This window comes from Nuphar pumila, chromosome 6 (genome assembly GCF_984573655.1).
Source record: "Nuphar pumila chromosome 6, dmNupPumi1.hap1.1, whole genome shotgun sequence".
NCBI lineage: Eukaryota > Viridiplantae > Streptophyta > Magnoliopsida > Nymphaeales > Nymphaeaceae > Nuphar > Nuphar pumila.
This window is the reverse complement of record NC_143254.1, coordinates 101293771-101307491: the sequence shown is the minus strand read 5'-3', so window position 1 is coordinate 101307491 and position 13721 is coordinate 101293771. Positions and strand designations below refer to the sequence as shown.

At 37.1% G+C, this 13721-nt stretch overlaps 1 protein-coding gene across 4 annotated transcripts in view; it reads right to left on the bottom strand.

The window, feature by feature from the left end:
• The window catches only part of LOC149835424 (phosphoglycerate mutase-like protein 1), a 62187-nt gene extending 51900 nt beyond the window's left edge, over positions 1-10287 (bottom strand). Inside the window, exons 1-5 of one of the 4 annotated variants that reach the window (XM_090008504.1) lie at positions 10120-10287; positions 7199-7260; positions 7006-7113; positions 2378-2457; positions 730-892 (exon numbers count right to left, since the gene is read on the bottom strand). In XM_090008504.1, the coding sequence (XP_089864630.1) occupies positions 730-892; positions 2378-2457; positions 7006-7113; positions 7199-7260; positions 10120-10237 (531 nt within the window). In that variant the 5' untranslated portion in view covers positions 10238-10287. Of the gene's footprint in view, positions 1-729; positions 893-2377; positions 2458-7005; positions 7114-7198; positions 7277-10119 lie in introns of all 4 variants that reach the window. The other 3 variants (XM_090008506.1, XM_090008503.1, XM_090008505.1) reach the window with 3 other exon arrangements.
• Between the last annotated feature and the right edge of the window lie 3434 nt (positions 10288-13721).

Here is a 13721-nt window from a genome sequence, read left to right as displayed (position 1 = left end):
TGGGACAAACTGCTTGATGGGTATATAGACTACTAAAAATTGTGGAAGAATGTGATTAATGCTTTATTTGTTAAAATACATATACTATGTATAGTATATCTCTCCTATTTATATATGCATGTATATGTGAATATATATGTATATGTATATTTTTTCTGTTATAGTTTTTGTATTGCCACTGGGGGCATTTTAGTCATTTTACTCCCTTGTAATTAGTGGTCCACTGGGGCCAGTTTTGGTTTTGTATTTTTTCTTTCTTTTATTTTTATTGTTTGACCAAGGGCTCTTTGGTCTTTAACTCTAGAGCCATTGGGAGCCTCCCCAAATGGTCATAAATATGACCGTTGGGGGCTCCCAACGACTCTATGGGAGCCCCCCCTAGGTCCTCACTTTGTATAAAAACAGCCCCTCTCGTTTCTTAAGCTTTCTTAAGCATTCAATATGTATATTTTTTTTATTCTTGAGTTCTTACTCCACTTTAAGTGTGAGTTGTGTATAGCCCTTTGTGGCCTCTTGTATCTTGCCCATTAATGGCTTCTTGCTTGCGTGTGTGTACTCTTTGTAGCCCCTTGTGGCATTTCTCTTGTGCACTTGAGTTTTGTTACATTATCAACTACCAATATGCATAAATGAAACTGGTCAAATACAAAAGAACATTACGTTCACGAGGAGTAGCTCTAATAGGTGACAAGCAAATTTTTTGAAACAAAAATAACTTTATGTACGCACCAAATGTTCTCGACACAGCTCAACTGCAACAAAAGGCGGGCAATTTAAACTTGATATTGCAGCACGACTACTGTTCCCAGCACATGAAACCATCAAAGGAGGTGCCTCCACCCCATCCACGTATTGTTCCCCACCAAAAACCCCCACGGCTGTTTGCATTGTCCTAAATAAAGTCCACTAACGTCAAATTAAGCAACTTGACCAATTTCTTTGACAGAAACCAGTCTATGATTAAAATAAAAAAGTAATGGAATAAATATTGACTGTTACAAGGGAAGGGTTTTACAAAATCCAAATGTTATCCCAAGTTATGAGATACATTTCTTCTTTATCAAGCAAAGGACAAATAAATTTCATCTTTACAACTAATGTTACACAGGCAGGCGTGTGCACACACACAGAGATTTGTGCCACAAGAAGACTTTGATACGATGTGATAAATAAAAAAGGTAATCACCTAGATGGCACAAGCATGGCCAAAACAACATTCTAAACAGAGGTTACTGAATGTTTGTGTATGTGTATGTGTATGTGTATGTAGGTGATTCGTGCCTGTGTGTATGGAAGTGTGCTAATGAAGGACAAAGCCAAGGAGTTTGGGCATATTACTAGAATAACTGACAAAACACCAAAAAGAACAGGTGATATTATTCACATTGAAAGAACCAAGAAAGGGATACATCAATAGGTACTTTAAGGGACACAGTAAAACGAGATAAGAAAATTATCCCGATCTTATTTTCAATTTAAAGGCTGATTTAAATGGTGTGGAAGGCTTGTCCGATTGTAAGTTGCTCAGTGTTCGACAATGAAAAAGCAACAAGACAAGAGGGCAACTTTACCCAAGAAACATGTGGTGATTCTAAAGCAACAAAGGACAAACTATCTACCAGGGGATTGTGAAAAACATGGGAAAACAAAATATAAAAGAGGCAACTAAAGAGAATTAGATAAAATTGTTTTGATCACATCAACTTAGACCAATTACATCACCATTGTGAATGAGTAACATGATGCAGGTTAAAGGGATGGGGTTAAAACTTAAAAGTAAGGAACAGGAAAGAAAGTACATTTGCAAAGAAATAACAACTAGACACAAAAAAGTTGGTCCAGCTTTCAACTTTACAATAAAATTAAGAAACAAGACAGAATAATAAACAACAAAAAAGGATGAAATAAGGGATGAGAAAAATTAATGAAGCCTAGGAAAGAAAATGAATAAAAAGCCTTACACAAACTGGATTAGAAACATAAGCTTAAACCCAAAACAGCCTGGTAGAAAAATGTGAATAATACAATTGAAAGGACCAGAAAAAGAGGTAGACAAATATACTTTTAAATAGAGACATGAACAGCTTTGCTGTTAGACGAATATACTTGGAAGGAAATATTTAATAGAGACATGAACAGCTATGCTGTAACTTATGTTTTTGTTTAAATAGAAGCAGATTAAGACTTTTAAGGCTTTAAATACTCATAATGAGATATATGCAATCAAATGCACATATGGACATGTAATAACTTCAGGTGTTCAGATTTCATTAGATTATATTGAAACCTCGTATCTAGAACAGCTAGCCATGCCACAAGCAATGAAAGTACTGTATGCAGAAGGAATAATGGGCAACAGGCCCCAGTTAGACAGTACCTTAGCAGAGGAGAAGTTATGACCAAGTCAATCCTAGAGGCAAGCCCACATGCATGTACATGCTTCCTCAGATTATCCACCTGCCATGAATTAAAAAGCTAATATAATGTCTTTATTAAACGTACTAATAAAGTACATTATTAACAAGAAGCTAATAAAACAATATCTTAAAGCATTGCAATTATTCCTTTCATCAAGCATAATTAAATTGCAGACAGCAAAATACACTTAACATTGGTACTAAAATAGCCCTGGAGCTTACTAAACAAGACTATGAAAGTCAAAAGCATTATAAGAGAGTATACAAGTCCTAAAACAGTTCAGAGGACCTTTTTACCCTGATAGAAAGGGAAATCATTCATTAAATGAATTTGAAGATGACAAAGAGTCCCCAAAAAGTTAGACACATGTAACATGTCTATATCATTGTCACCTGTATCGTTAAAGGTAATTTCTTGGCGAGGGTATTTCTCGAAGAGATTTTCAAAAGTTGAAATCTCAGAAATATCTCGGCAATATAGAAAAAATTAAATAAAAATTCAAAAAAATACGTAAAAATACTGAAAATAAAAAAAATGAAAGAAAACTAAAATAAAGACATTAAAATAGACAAGATAAATTGATAAATGAGTAGAAACAGCCCCGCACGACACTCGGTTTGGGGATTTTCTCATATCTCACCCAAATCTCATCCAATACTAGAGATTTTTTGCAAATCATTCCGTTTTTATTAATAGAAATTAATAATTTTTTTGTTTGTTTTAAAATCCTCCAATTTTCATATTTTTTGAAAACAAGATCTTTTGAAAAAAAATCACGAAATGTGCGAAACACATCGATTTGATTTGGTTTTTGAACCAAATCAAACCAAATTTTGAGGCCAAGTTCATTTTTTTCTTTAAATTATAGTGATTTTTCCAAAATTTTATCTACAATAAATTCAGGGCTTTTTAAAAAAAATCATAATCTGAAAATCATACAATTTCTGTAGCGATACACACTGTGATAATATCACGATATATATGAATTGCCGATATATTGAATATATCGTGATATATTCCCATTATTAACGTTTGGCTTGAAATTGCCAATATTTTCAATATATCGGCGATATCGGTGAACTTCGCCTGTGTATAACTGTTTAGTTATACACTGCCGGTCCCAAGCCCGGATAAAGGAGGAGGGTTGCGGTAGGCCAGTGACAGACAACATAAAAACTTAGTCACACCCTAAGAATATGAACCAATATGAGAATTTCGTTGGGGCATTCCCTACTGAGCGACGCGATGTACTCTATAGGCCCGGAGGCAGTGATAAATGGGCAAGGGTTGCTAGGTCGTCGCCCAGAAGCGACGCGTCACACCGGCGCCTGGGTGTGGTGTCAAATAGGCAAGGGTTCCCTTACTTTGTTGGGTGGGGGTAAAGAAGATAGTTCAAGACCATAAAATTAGGTTAGCCACTTGAAACATAGGGTCTTTAACTGGTAAGTTGGTAGAGTTAGTAGATGTTATGTGTAAGAGAAAGATTGATATTTTATGTCAACAAGAGACCAAATGGGTAGGTGAGAAAGCAAAAGTGATAGAACCTTTGGGATATAAGATTTGGTATACAGGAATAAATAGGAATAGGAATGAAGTAGGGATTGTTATTAGTCGTGAGTTTATAGATAATGTAGTTGAGGTCCGTAGGAAAGGCGATAGGATTTTACTTATTAAATTAGTATTAGGTACGGATATTATTAATATTATTAGTGTTTATGCACCTCAAGTAGGTTTAAATGATTTCATTAAGCGTCAATTTTGGGAAGATTTAGATGGAATAGTACAAGGGATATCTTATGGAGAAAAGCTTTTCATCGGCGGTGACCTTAATGGACATGTAGGCATTAGTAAGGATGGATTTGAGAGTATCCATGGAGGTTATGGTATAGACGAAAGAAACGAAAGTAGAGAAAGGATTTTAAATTTTGGTTTGTTCTATGATATGATCTTAGCAAACACTTGGTTTAGGAAGAGGGAGTCTCACCTAGTAACATTTAAAAGTGGGGTTAATATGAGTCAGATAGATTTTTTCCTACTTAGAAAGAGAGATAGGGGTTGTTTCATCGATTGTAAGGTTATACCGGGAGAAAGTATAGCTACACAACATAGAGCCTTAATTTTAAATCTTAGAATTAAAAAATGTCGCAAAAGGGATAGACATAGAATAGATCCTAGAATTAAGTGGTGGGCACCGAAAGGAGCTAAACAAGGAATGTTTGTAGAGCAGGTAGTTAAGGAAGTTGATTGGTGTCTCGAGGAGGATTCAGAATCAATGTGGAATAAGATAGCGGGTGGCATGAGCAAGGTGGCTAAGGAGGTATTGGGTGAGTCTAAAGGCGATGCACCGCTAAGTAAGGATACATCATGGTGGAACGAGGATGTCAAATTAGCTATTAATGTTAAAAGAGAGTGTTATAGAAATCTAAGAGTCGTGATAATGAGAATTTGGAGAAGTATATCATAGCAAAGAAGGAAGCTAAAAAAGTAGTTCGAAACGTGAGGGATAAGGTATATAAAGAGGATTATGACAAGTTGGATACCAAAGAGGGCGAGATGGATATTTATAGGCTTGCAAAGATGAGAGATAGGAAATCGAGGAATGTGGGTATGGTTAGATGTATCAAAGATGAAACGCAAAGGGTTTTAGTCAAAGATGAGGAGATTAAGGAGAAATGTAAAGATTATTTTGATAAGCTATTTAATGAAAGTCATGCTCAGGATCTTGGAGACTTCTCCATTCCTTTTTATGAGATGAATCGTGATTTCATGCACAAGATTCAAAAGAAAGAAATTACAGAGGCTTTGAAGAAAATGAAATCAAGAAGGGCAGTTGGCGCAGATGGTATACCTATTGAGGCTTGGAAATGTTTGGGTCAGAAAGGTTTAGAATGGTTGACAAATCTTTTTAACAAGATTTGGCGGACAAATAAGATGCCTAATGAGTGGAGGAAGAGTACTTTGGTGCCTCTATATAAGAATAAGGGTGATATGCAAGATTGCACAAACTATCGTGGTATAAAACTCATGAGTCATAATATGAAACTTTGAGAGAGGGTGATTGAGCATAAGTTGAGGAAGGTTATCATGATATCGGAGAATCAATTTGGTTTTATGCCTGGAAGATCAACTATGGAAGCTATACATCTTCTTAGACAACTTATTGAGAGATATAGAGAGAGGAACAAAGATTTGCATATGGTTTTTATTGATTTGGTGAAGGCATACGATAGAGTACCTAGGGATGTTCTCTGGTGGACAATGATGAAGAAAGGTGTTTCTCTCAAGTACATTAGTATAATTAAAGATATGTACGAAGGAGTAGTAACCAATGTTCACACTTGTGGAGGGGAGACAACCAATTTTCCTATAACGGTTGGGTTACATCAAGGATCTGTATTAAGCCCCTTCCTATTTGCTATAGTAACGGATGAGCTTACGAGATCAATTCAAGAAAATGTGTCGTGGTGTATGTTGTTTGTTGATGACCTTGTTTTGATTGATGAGTCTAGAGTTGCGGTTAATGCTAAGTTAGAATTATGGAGACAGACATTGGAAGAAAGAGGTTTTAAGTTGAGTAAGAGTAAGACAGAATATATAGAATGTCGGTTTAGTAAGCAACGAAGTAGTGATGGGAGTGTAGTGAAGTTTGGTGAGCAAGAAATACTGGTGGATGATTGTTTCAAATATTTGGGATCTATCATTCAAAAGTATGGAGAAATTGATGGAGATGTAAATCATAGGATAAAGGTTGGGTGGATAAAATGGAAAAGTGCAACTGGAGTATTGTGCGATCGTAGAATGCCATTGCGGTTAAAGGAAAAGTTTTATAGGACGACAATTAGGCCCGCTTTACTATATGGTACGGAATGTTGGGCTGCCAAGAGACATCATATTCAAAAAATGAGTGTAGTTGAGATGTGTATGCTTAGATGGATGTGTGGAAATACAATAAAAGATAAGATTCGGAACGAGGAGATACGTAAGAAGGTAGGCGTTGCGTCCATTGAAAATAAGATGAGAGAGAATCATTTACGGTGGTTTGGACATATTCGGCGAAGGCCTAATGATGCTCCAGTTAGAAGGATGGAGAAATGGGAAAATATATTAGTTAAAAGAGGTCGGGGTAGGCCTAAGAAGACTTGGATGGAGATGATAGGAAAGGATATGAATGCTTTGAACCTCACCGAGGACATGGCATTGGATAGAAATGATTGGAGGAGAAGGATTCATGTGGAAGACCCAGAATGATTTTCTTTTTTGGTTCATATCGCTGACCCCAATTGTTTTGGGATGAAGGCGTTGTTGTTGTTGTTGTTGTATCGGCGATATCGGTGACTATGGTCTATATGGAAGGTAATATGGCTACAGATGCCTTAACCAAACCCTAGAATGGTTGTGGAGAGACTAGAATATTCTTGGTGTGGTTCTTACACCTTTGTACAAGACAAAATAGATGCTACTAACCTTTTCCTTCTTTTATGATAAAGTGATACTTCATTTAAAGAAAAAGAAAAATGAAAAGACAAAAAGCCAAACAATAAGGAAAGAGTGAAGATAAGAAATACAACTTATTATTCTAATAATTACCTGCTGCCAACCTAGAGGAGTAAGATTAGCATCAAAAAATTCTTCAGACAGGTATGCTTTGTAGTCTTTTTCTCCAACCACATTGTGAACTCCTTGCCCATGTCTAACCTTTAATGAATCCATGCCAATAAAATGCTTATTAGCCTGGAAACAAGCAAATGCATTTTGAAAATAAGCATTAAAAAATACAAACCAGATGAAGTGTTTTACAACGGTGTAATGGGTACAAACTCGGGACTGCAGCAGTGTCCATATCTGCAAAGGAACACAACTGTATTAAAAAAATATGTTTTAGACTTATAGCATAAAATGAAAATAAGAAAAGAAAAGTAAACAGTACCACAAAGAGAAATTGACAAACACACTCTACTTGTAGCATAAACTGACAAAAACAACTAACTGGATCACAAAGTAAAAACAACAAATACACCCTACTCTGAAATATTTACCTGAGTCAAATAGACAACAAATCAATGCAATACTGCTGCACCGAACCTTAAGAATAAGTTTACTCCAATATATAATCTGTGAAACAAGTGTTTTTACTTTTCTACATTATTTCTACTTCTAAGTAAATATTATGCATGCATGGGTGACATCAATAAACCCAATAAATTCTGAATCCAAGATATACATCACATTGAGGCTGACGTCCAATGATATTTGCTGGTTGAATGGTTCCTTGGAGCCTATGCTTTTACTCTTATTCAACCTTGCCTTTACATTGGAATTTTGACATGGTATGAAGGGTAGTTAACAGATGATTAACGTAAAATGTTGGCTGGTTAACAGATAAATTAATGTAGGATCTTGGTTATCTTCTTTCTCTCTGATCTCCTCTACTTCCTTTCCTTCAATATTTCCTTTCTCTTTTTAAAATTTTACTCCTCAACCTTTAGGATTTTGGGAGAAAACATCGTCTTTTCCACCTACTTTTTCTTTGCTCATAATTTTCTTCTCTGGTTCCTTGTTATTGGTCACCCTAATCCCCAAGTCAATTCTTCAAAAATAGAAGGAAAACTACCACTATTTAGTTTCAGGTAAAAATTCAATTAGTCCTAGTCTGGTCGTGTTTAGGAGAACCTTTCTTCACCATCAGCCGGCAACCGTTCTAAAAGAAGGCATGAATTTTCTTTTCTTCCTTTTGAAACCTGAGTTTTTTAATGAGCAATTGATTATCATCTGTATTCCTGCCCATTGAATAATTGATGATCATCTTAGTATCCCTTCCTTGCCCCACTTTTTGATAGAAATTAGATGCTTCTGACTCTATTACCTCAAAATAAAAATCATCATTTATTTCATCTTGAATCCATAACACAAGTCAATAATTCAATTCCTGAATCAGATTTTATGTATAGGACGGAATTAGATCTACACCAACTCAAAATCTTGATGTTGAAAGGACCATGTACACTCATCATGCACACACTCTCAAGCAAAGTCGAATTTTGTTGAGTCATAACAGAATTAATCTGTAGACAGTCCTGTATCATTGTTATCCAATAATTTACCATTAAAGGCCAAGCATGTTAAGAAAAACCCATAGAACATCTGGTATTTTCAGGATAATAATCACTAGGAAAATTGTCACCATAGGCAATCCAACATTTTTGAGGACATCACCATGGGGGTGTTTATTCAGCCACTTTCCCTCTTTCATAATAAGAAAGATAACCTCTTTCTCACTGAGGGTGAAACAACACCTCCTGAGAAAGAGTGGTGAGCCCCACTCTTTAAATGCAAAATTCCCCATTTCCTACGAAAATGAGGTCCCACTTTCCCACCTGAGTGGCCCTTTCATGGGAAAATTTCTTCCCCCAGGCGGCTGCATAACAAACACTCCCTATGTGCAGCCTCTACAGAAAAAGGCTAGATTGTAATGCTTTTATACTACCATGGTCATAAATTGAATTTTGTAGTTGACTTTTGATGAGTTAAGATCAGCAGTGTTTTTTCTTACATTAGATGAGAGAAGAAAAGGAATATTGAAAACCACCAGCTCTTGACCAGCAGATTTATTCCATGGCCATGGCCAGTTTGACATATCTGCATCAGAGGTTGACATAGGCTATTGGTTATTGTTGGATATGCGCATGTTAAATATTATGCAGAAAATAGGATGCATTGCCCCTAGTTATTGCATCCAATCTGAAGTAATCGAAATCCACTATGTCCTAGATGACAAGCAACACCAAATTGACACGCTTCTTGTGTATCTATGACTCACATAATGACAACCAACACGCTGCCCTATCAACAGCCTTAACAACATGTAACTTCGATCCGGTAGCAGGGACAATGCTATAAAACTTTCCTGGAAAAGAAAAGTTTGGGGGCCCCTTGCTATGCCAGCCCGACCATGCTATAAGGAGAGTGATCCCAAACATTGTGAACATCAATGCACTCAATGAGACCGAGGTGCATCTAAAACAGAAAGGCCAACATTCACACTTGACTACAAACACAAGCATACAACTGGCTGCTACATAGAAAGCTTGAATAAACATACAATTGAGTTCGCCATTCGCTAAATCTAAAATTCTTTGCACACAATCACACCAATGGACAAGTCACAACCTACTGGAATAACAATTCACAAAATACCAACACATTGGCACCATGGTCGTCCACCTATCAATCAAATGTGCCAAATTCGAATATAAGCACTTAAAAAACGCCCCCCCCCCCCCCCCACTAAATCAATTGCACGATAATTTCGCGATTCTTGCCCGTCGCAAGCACGACACCAGATCAAAATCATACCCCACGAAACATACCGGTCCATAGCTACCCTACAATTGCAAAAAGAATACATGGAATCCGAAACTTAAAACACGAAGCCAAACCAAGCCCAAAAACCTAACGAATGAAACACGCAAAGCGTTCAAACAAACCAAGAAAACAAACACATCCGGATATGATCAAGAATAGCATCGACGCATTCGCTCCTTCTCATAGGAAACAACATCGAGAGTCACCAAAACGGATAGGATCGCCTTTCGCAAGAGGGAATGAGGATCGGGAGATCAATCAAAAGCGCATCGTAGCGGATCCCAAACGCAGAATCGATCTTGAATAACATTAGAGCATAGAGAGAGAGAGAGAGGATACCTGCGGGTTTACGAGAGCAGCGGAGAGAGAAGGGAAACCGAGGCTTGAGCGTCCTAGCGCCGAAGAAGCGTGGTGGGGAATGAAGAGGCGAACGTGCGCTCGCCGTACAAATACTCATTCTCCGGTCGCCCCCCAACTTGCGCGGCTCGATTCCCCATAATTTTTATTTAACATTCTTCGCCAACCGTATTAAGTCTCGGATACTTATCTTGATTATTTATGAAATTCAAATATCAAGATTTCACACCATATGATGCCACGTTAACCTCTGTTGTATGCGTGGCAGTATGATGATTTACAGCTTCATCTTTCGGTGATCTCACTAATCAAACTTAATAGTGGGGTTGCAGCTCTTTGACTTCATACAAGCGTGGAAGCCGCGTCGCTGCGAAGCCTTGACAATCCACGAATGAAATATTTTATTTTATTTTATTTTATTGCCAAGATTGACAGCTTTTCTTTTTTTTCTCTTTTTTTTTTTTTTTCTTTACAGCCTTTACTTGATCAGGGGAGTTTGCTTGGGATTGTGTGCGCTTGGCTGCTGATTTTAGAAGCCCGTGGGCGAACGAGTTGACCGGGTCGGGGACCCATAGACCCAGACCCGCTAGCACGTCCCAGCCGAGTCTCATGGCTTATGTTTTTAAGTAAGACTTAGTGGGGCAAGGGGTAAGCCCACGGAGTTTTAGGCTGTCGGGACAGTGACTATAAGCAGAGACAACACGGTTAGGTCTATGTTCTTGTGGTCGGTTTCTTCTTGTAAATATAAAAAAAAAAAAGTAAGACTTTGTGTGAATATAAGTGATTTTTACTAAATAGTTTTATACCTTCATTAGTACCAAATATTAACCGAACTTAGGGTATGCATGATTGGATTAGGATCCAAAACAAGGTTGCTAGACATGGAAGTAAAATAAAAAAGGGATGCCAGGAGAAAATGATATTTTTCACATGGAATAAAAAAGCAAGAAGTGGCTACTAAACATTGAAAAGGTGAATTAAAACAATCTTTTAAATGCACTAATAATGAGAGTTAAAGTTGTGTTGTACCATATGATATTGTTGTTATCTCAATTTCGTCCAATTTGATTATAATAAGTTAATTATAATGTATTCATGTGAAAACAACAATTGATTGATTATATAAAATGTATTGTTTTAGTCACTATTCATTTTTTCATATTGAACCTACTTTTTCTCTCTTAATAATTGAAAGTAATGGCTTCCAAGAAAAATGAACTCAACCAATATAACTTGCTGGTTAAAATTTGTTTGTTTTTTTTGCTCAATCAAGTTGATCTACCCTAAATCGATTCATTTATATGTTTCATAAAAATAAAAGAAGCTAATCTTTGTAATGATCTGATTAAAAAACAATATGATTCCATTCAAAATTTGGACAGATTTTATCTTTTTTAACAATTCACTTAGTGAACCAATTTTTAACAACACTGATTCCAAGTAACAAAAGAAACAAGTTTTGAAAATCTCGTGTGTGTGGGTGTGAGAGAAAGAGAGAGAGGGGGATGAATGTCAACGCTTGGGATTTGGATTGGATATTTGACTGAATATAAGTCTGGTTATTTGAATTTGGTAAAGAAAAGAGTACCTGATGAACAATCCAAATCCGATTCAGTTTGAAGTTTTACAAGCTGAATCCAAATTCGAGTGTAAACCAAATTCAAAATCTGATGGATATCCAAATCTAATTATCTGCAAATATGTATCCATTTAGTTACTTTACGCTAGTCGGATCCAGATTTCCTTTTCCATCAAAAATTGAACCCAACTATATATCCCGTTAGCTGCCATCCATTTAAATTGGATTCAATATTAAACACTACATCGAAACTGAATTGAATTTTGACCCGTTTTTATCCCTATCAAAACATCATTCCCGGATCTTATTTCTTTCGTCCTGTCATATCTAACGATAGCTTCATTCAAACATAAATGTAAAATGTAGCCAGGAGGTGGGCCCCACCGGGGTTTTCGAGGGTTCTTGTCATAAAAAAATAAAAAGGTAAAACTATGTTACAGGTATATGTTTATTATTAGATAGACGTGAAGATACCTTTTTTAAAAAGGTAAAACTATGTCATAAGTATATGTTTATTATTTGATAGATGTGATGATGCCTTTTTTTATTTTTGGATAATACAAAAGAAAATTTTCGGCTTTTTTTTACTATTAAGTTTGAATAAGAAAATGACACTTCATACCTTTATATAAAAATAAATAAATTTGATATATGAGGTTATTTTTTATGCAATGTTGCTGATACAGAACAGTTCTCGTGATAGACACCGAACACATCTTAAAAAATGTAGATACGGACGGCAGTTGAGCAGCTATGCTGCATATAATGCGAAGTCCTTTTTTTTCATAGGCTAGGTGGGGTTAGGCAGTCCCTTGCAACGTCCCAACAAATGTTGACGTGCACTCTAACAGCTCTTACCAAACAAGCGGAAACCGGTTAGTATATAATGAGGGATGGCAGTAGACCGGGGACAATGGAGCCCCGCCCCGCCCCGCCTGGCCCCCATTTTAATTGGGGTTGAAGGGCATGAAACGGGGATGGAGGCTGTGATGAAGGTTAAAATCTATCCCCATGTGGGGATGGAGGCAGAGATGGACTTACGCTTTCCCCCACCCCGCCCCTTACCCGTCTCAATCCCCGCCTTGCCTCGTCCCATCCCCAATCTTTTAAGGGATGACTATAGACCAAGGGGAAATGGGGCCCTGCCCCGCCTTACCTCCATTTGGACCGGGGATGGAGGACATGAAACAGGGATGGAGGTGGGAGTGAAGGTTAAAATCCCCCATGCAGGGATGAAGATTCAGATTTTGAGACAGGGTGGGAGCGGAGACCTTTTCTCGGCACCCGCTCAGGTCCACTGCCATCCTTATATATAATGTGAAATCTTTATAAGTAGGAGTGTCAATACGTCAGGAACCTTATCCATTAGGACCAAAGGTTTGGCGATAAAGGAGGAGGCTGAAGTAAAATCCAAATCAAAGTGGAAACCTTCATCTCAAGTGGGAGTCATGTATGGTTTGTGAAATTTCATATCAAACCTAAGTCGGACCCAAGTTTCCATTAAGATCCGCAAATTTTCAATATAAAAAGGAAAGTGTGGCATCTTTGTATGGAATGAGACATACTCGTTATCTTTGAAATGATGTGCATGATAAGGTCAAATTGCAAGGGATGGAGCAAAAGGGTGGATCAACCAACCAATCACGTCTTCAGCACCAGGTGATGTAGCAATTTGAGACAGGCATGATACAGCGAGGATGCACCAGACCTGACTTGGATCCAGCAAGCCCATATCAAGCTCTGACCCGCTTGCATCCTGCAAATGTATAGGATATGGGCCAGATCTTGCTTGACCCGAATTTGAATCCAAACTTTGTATAGTAGTTCAGAATTTGAATCTGGACCTAAATGAGATCTGGCAATCTATAGCTGAATCTGGATCCAAATTATATGAGGTAATAAAGCATCTGTTCAGAAAAAGACCAAAAACAAGGCTTTTACTTGTAAATATGCAAACAGATAGGATCAGATTCAAAATCTGAACACAGATGCGGTTTAAAATGTT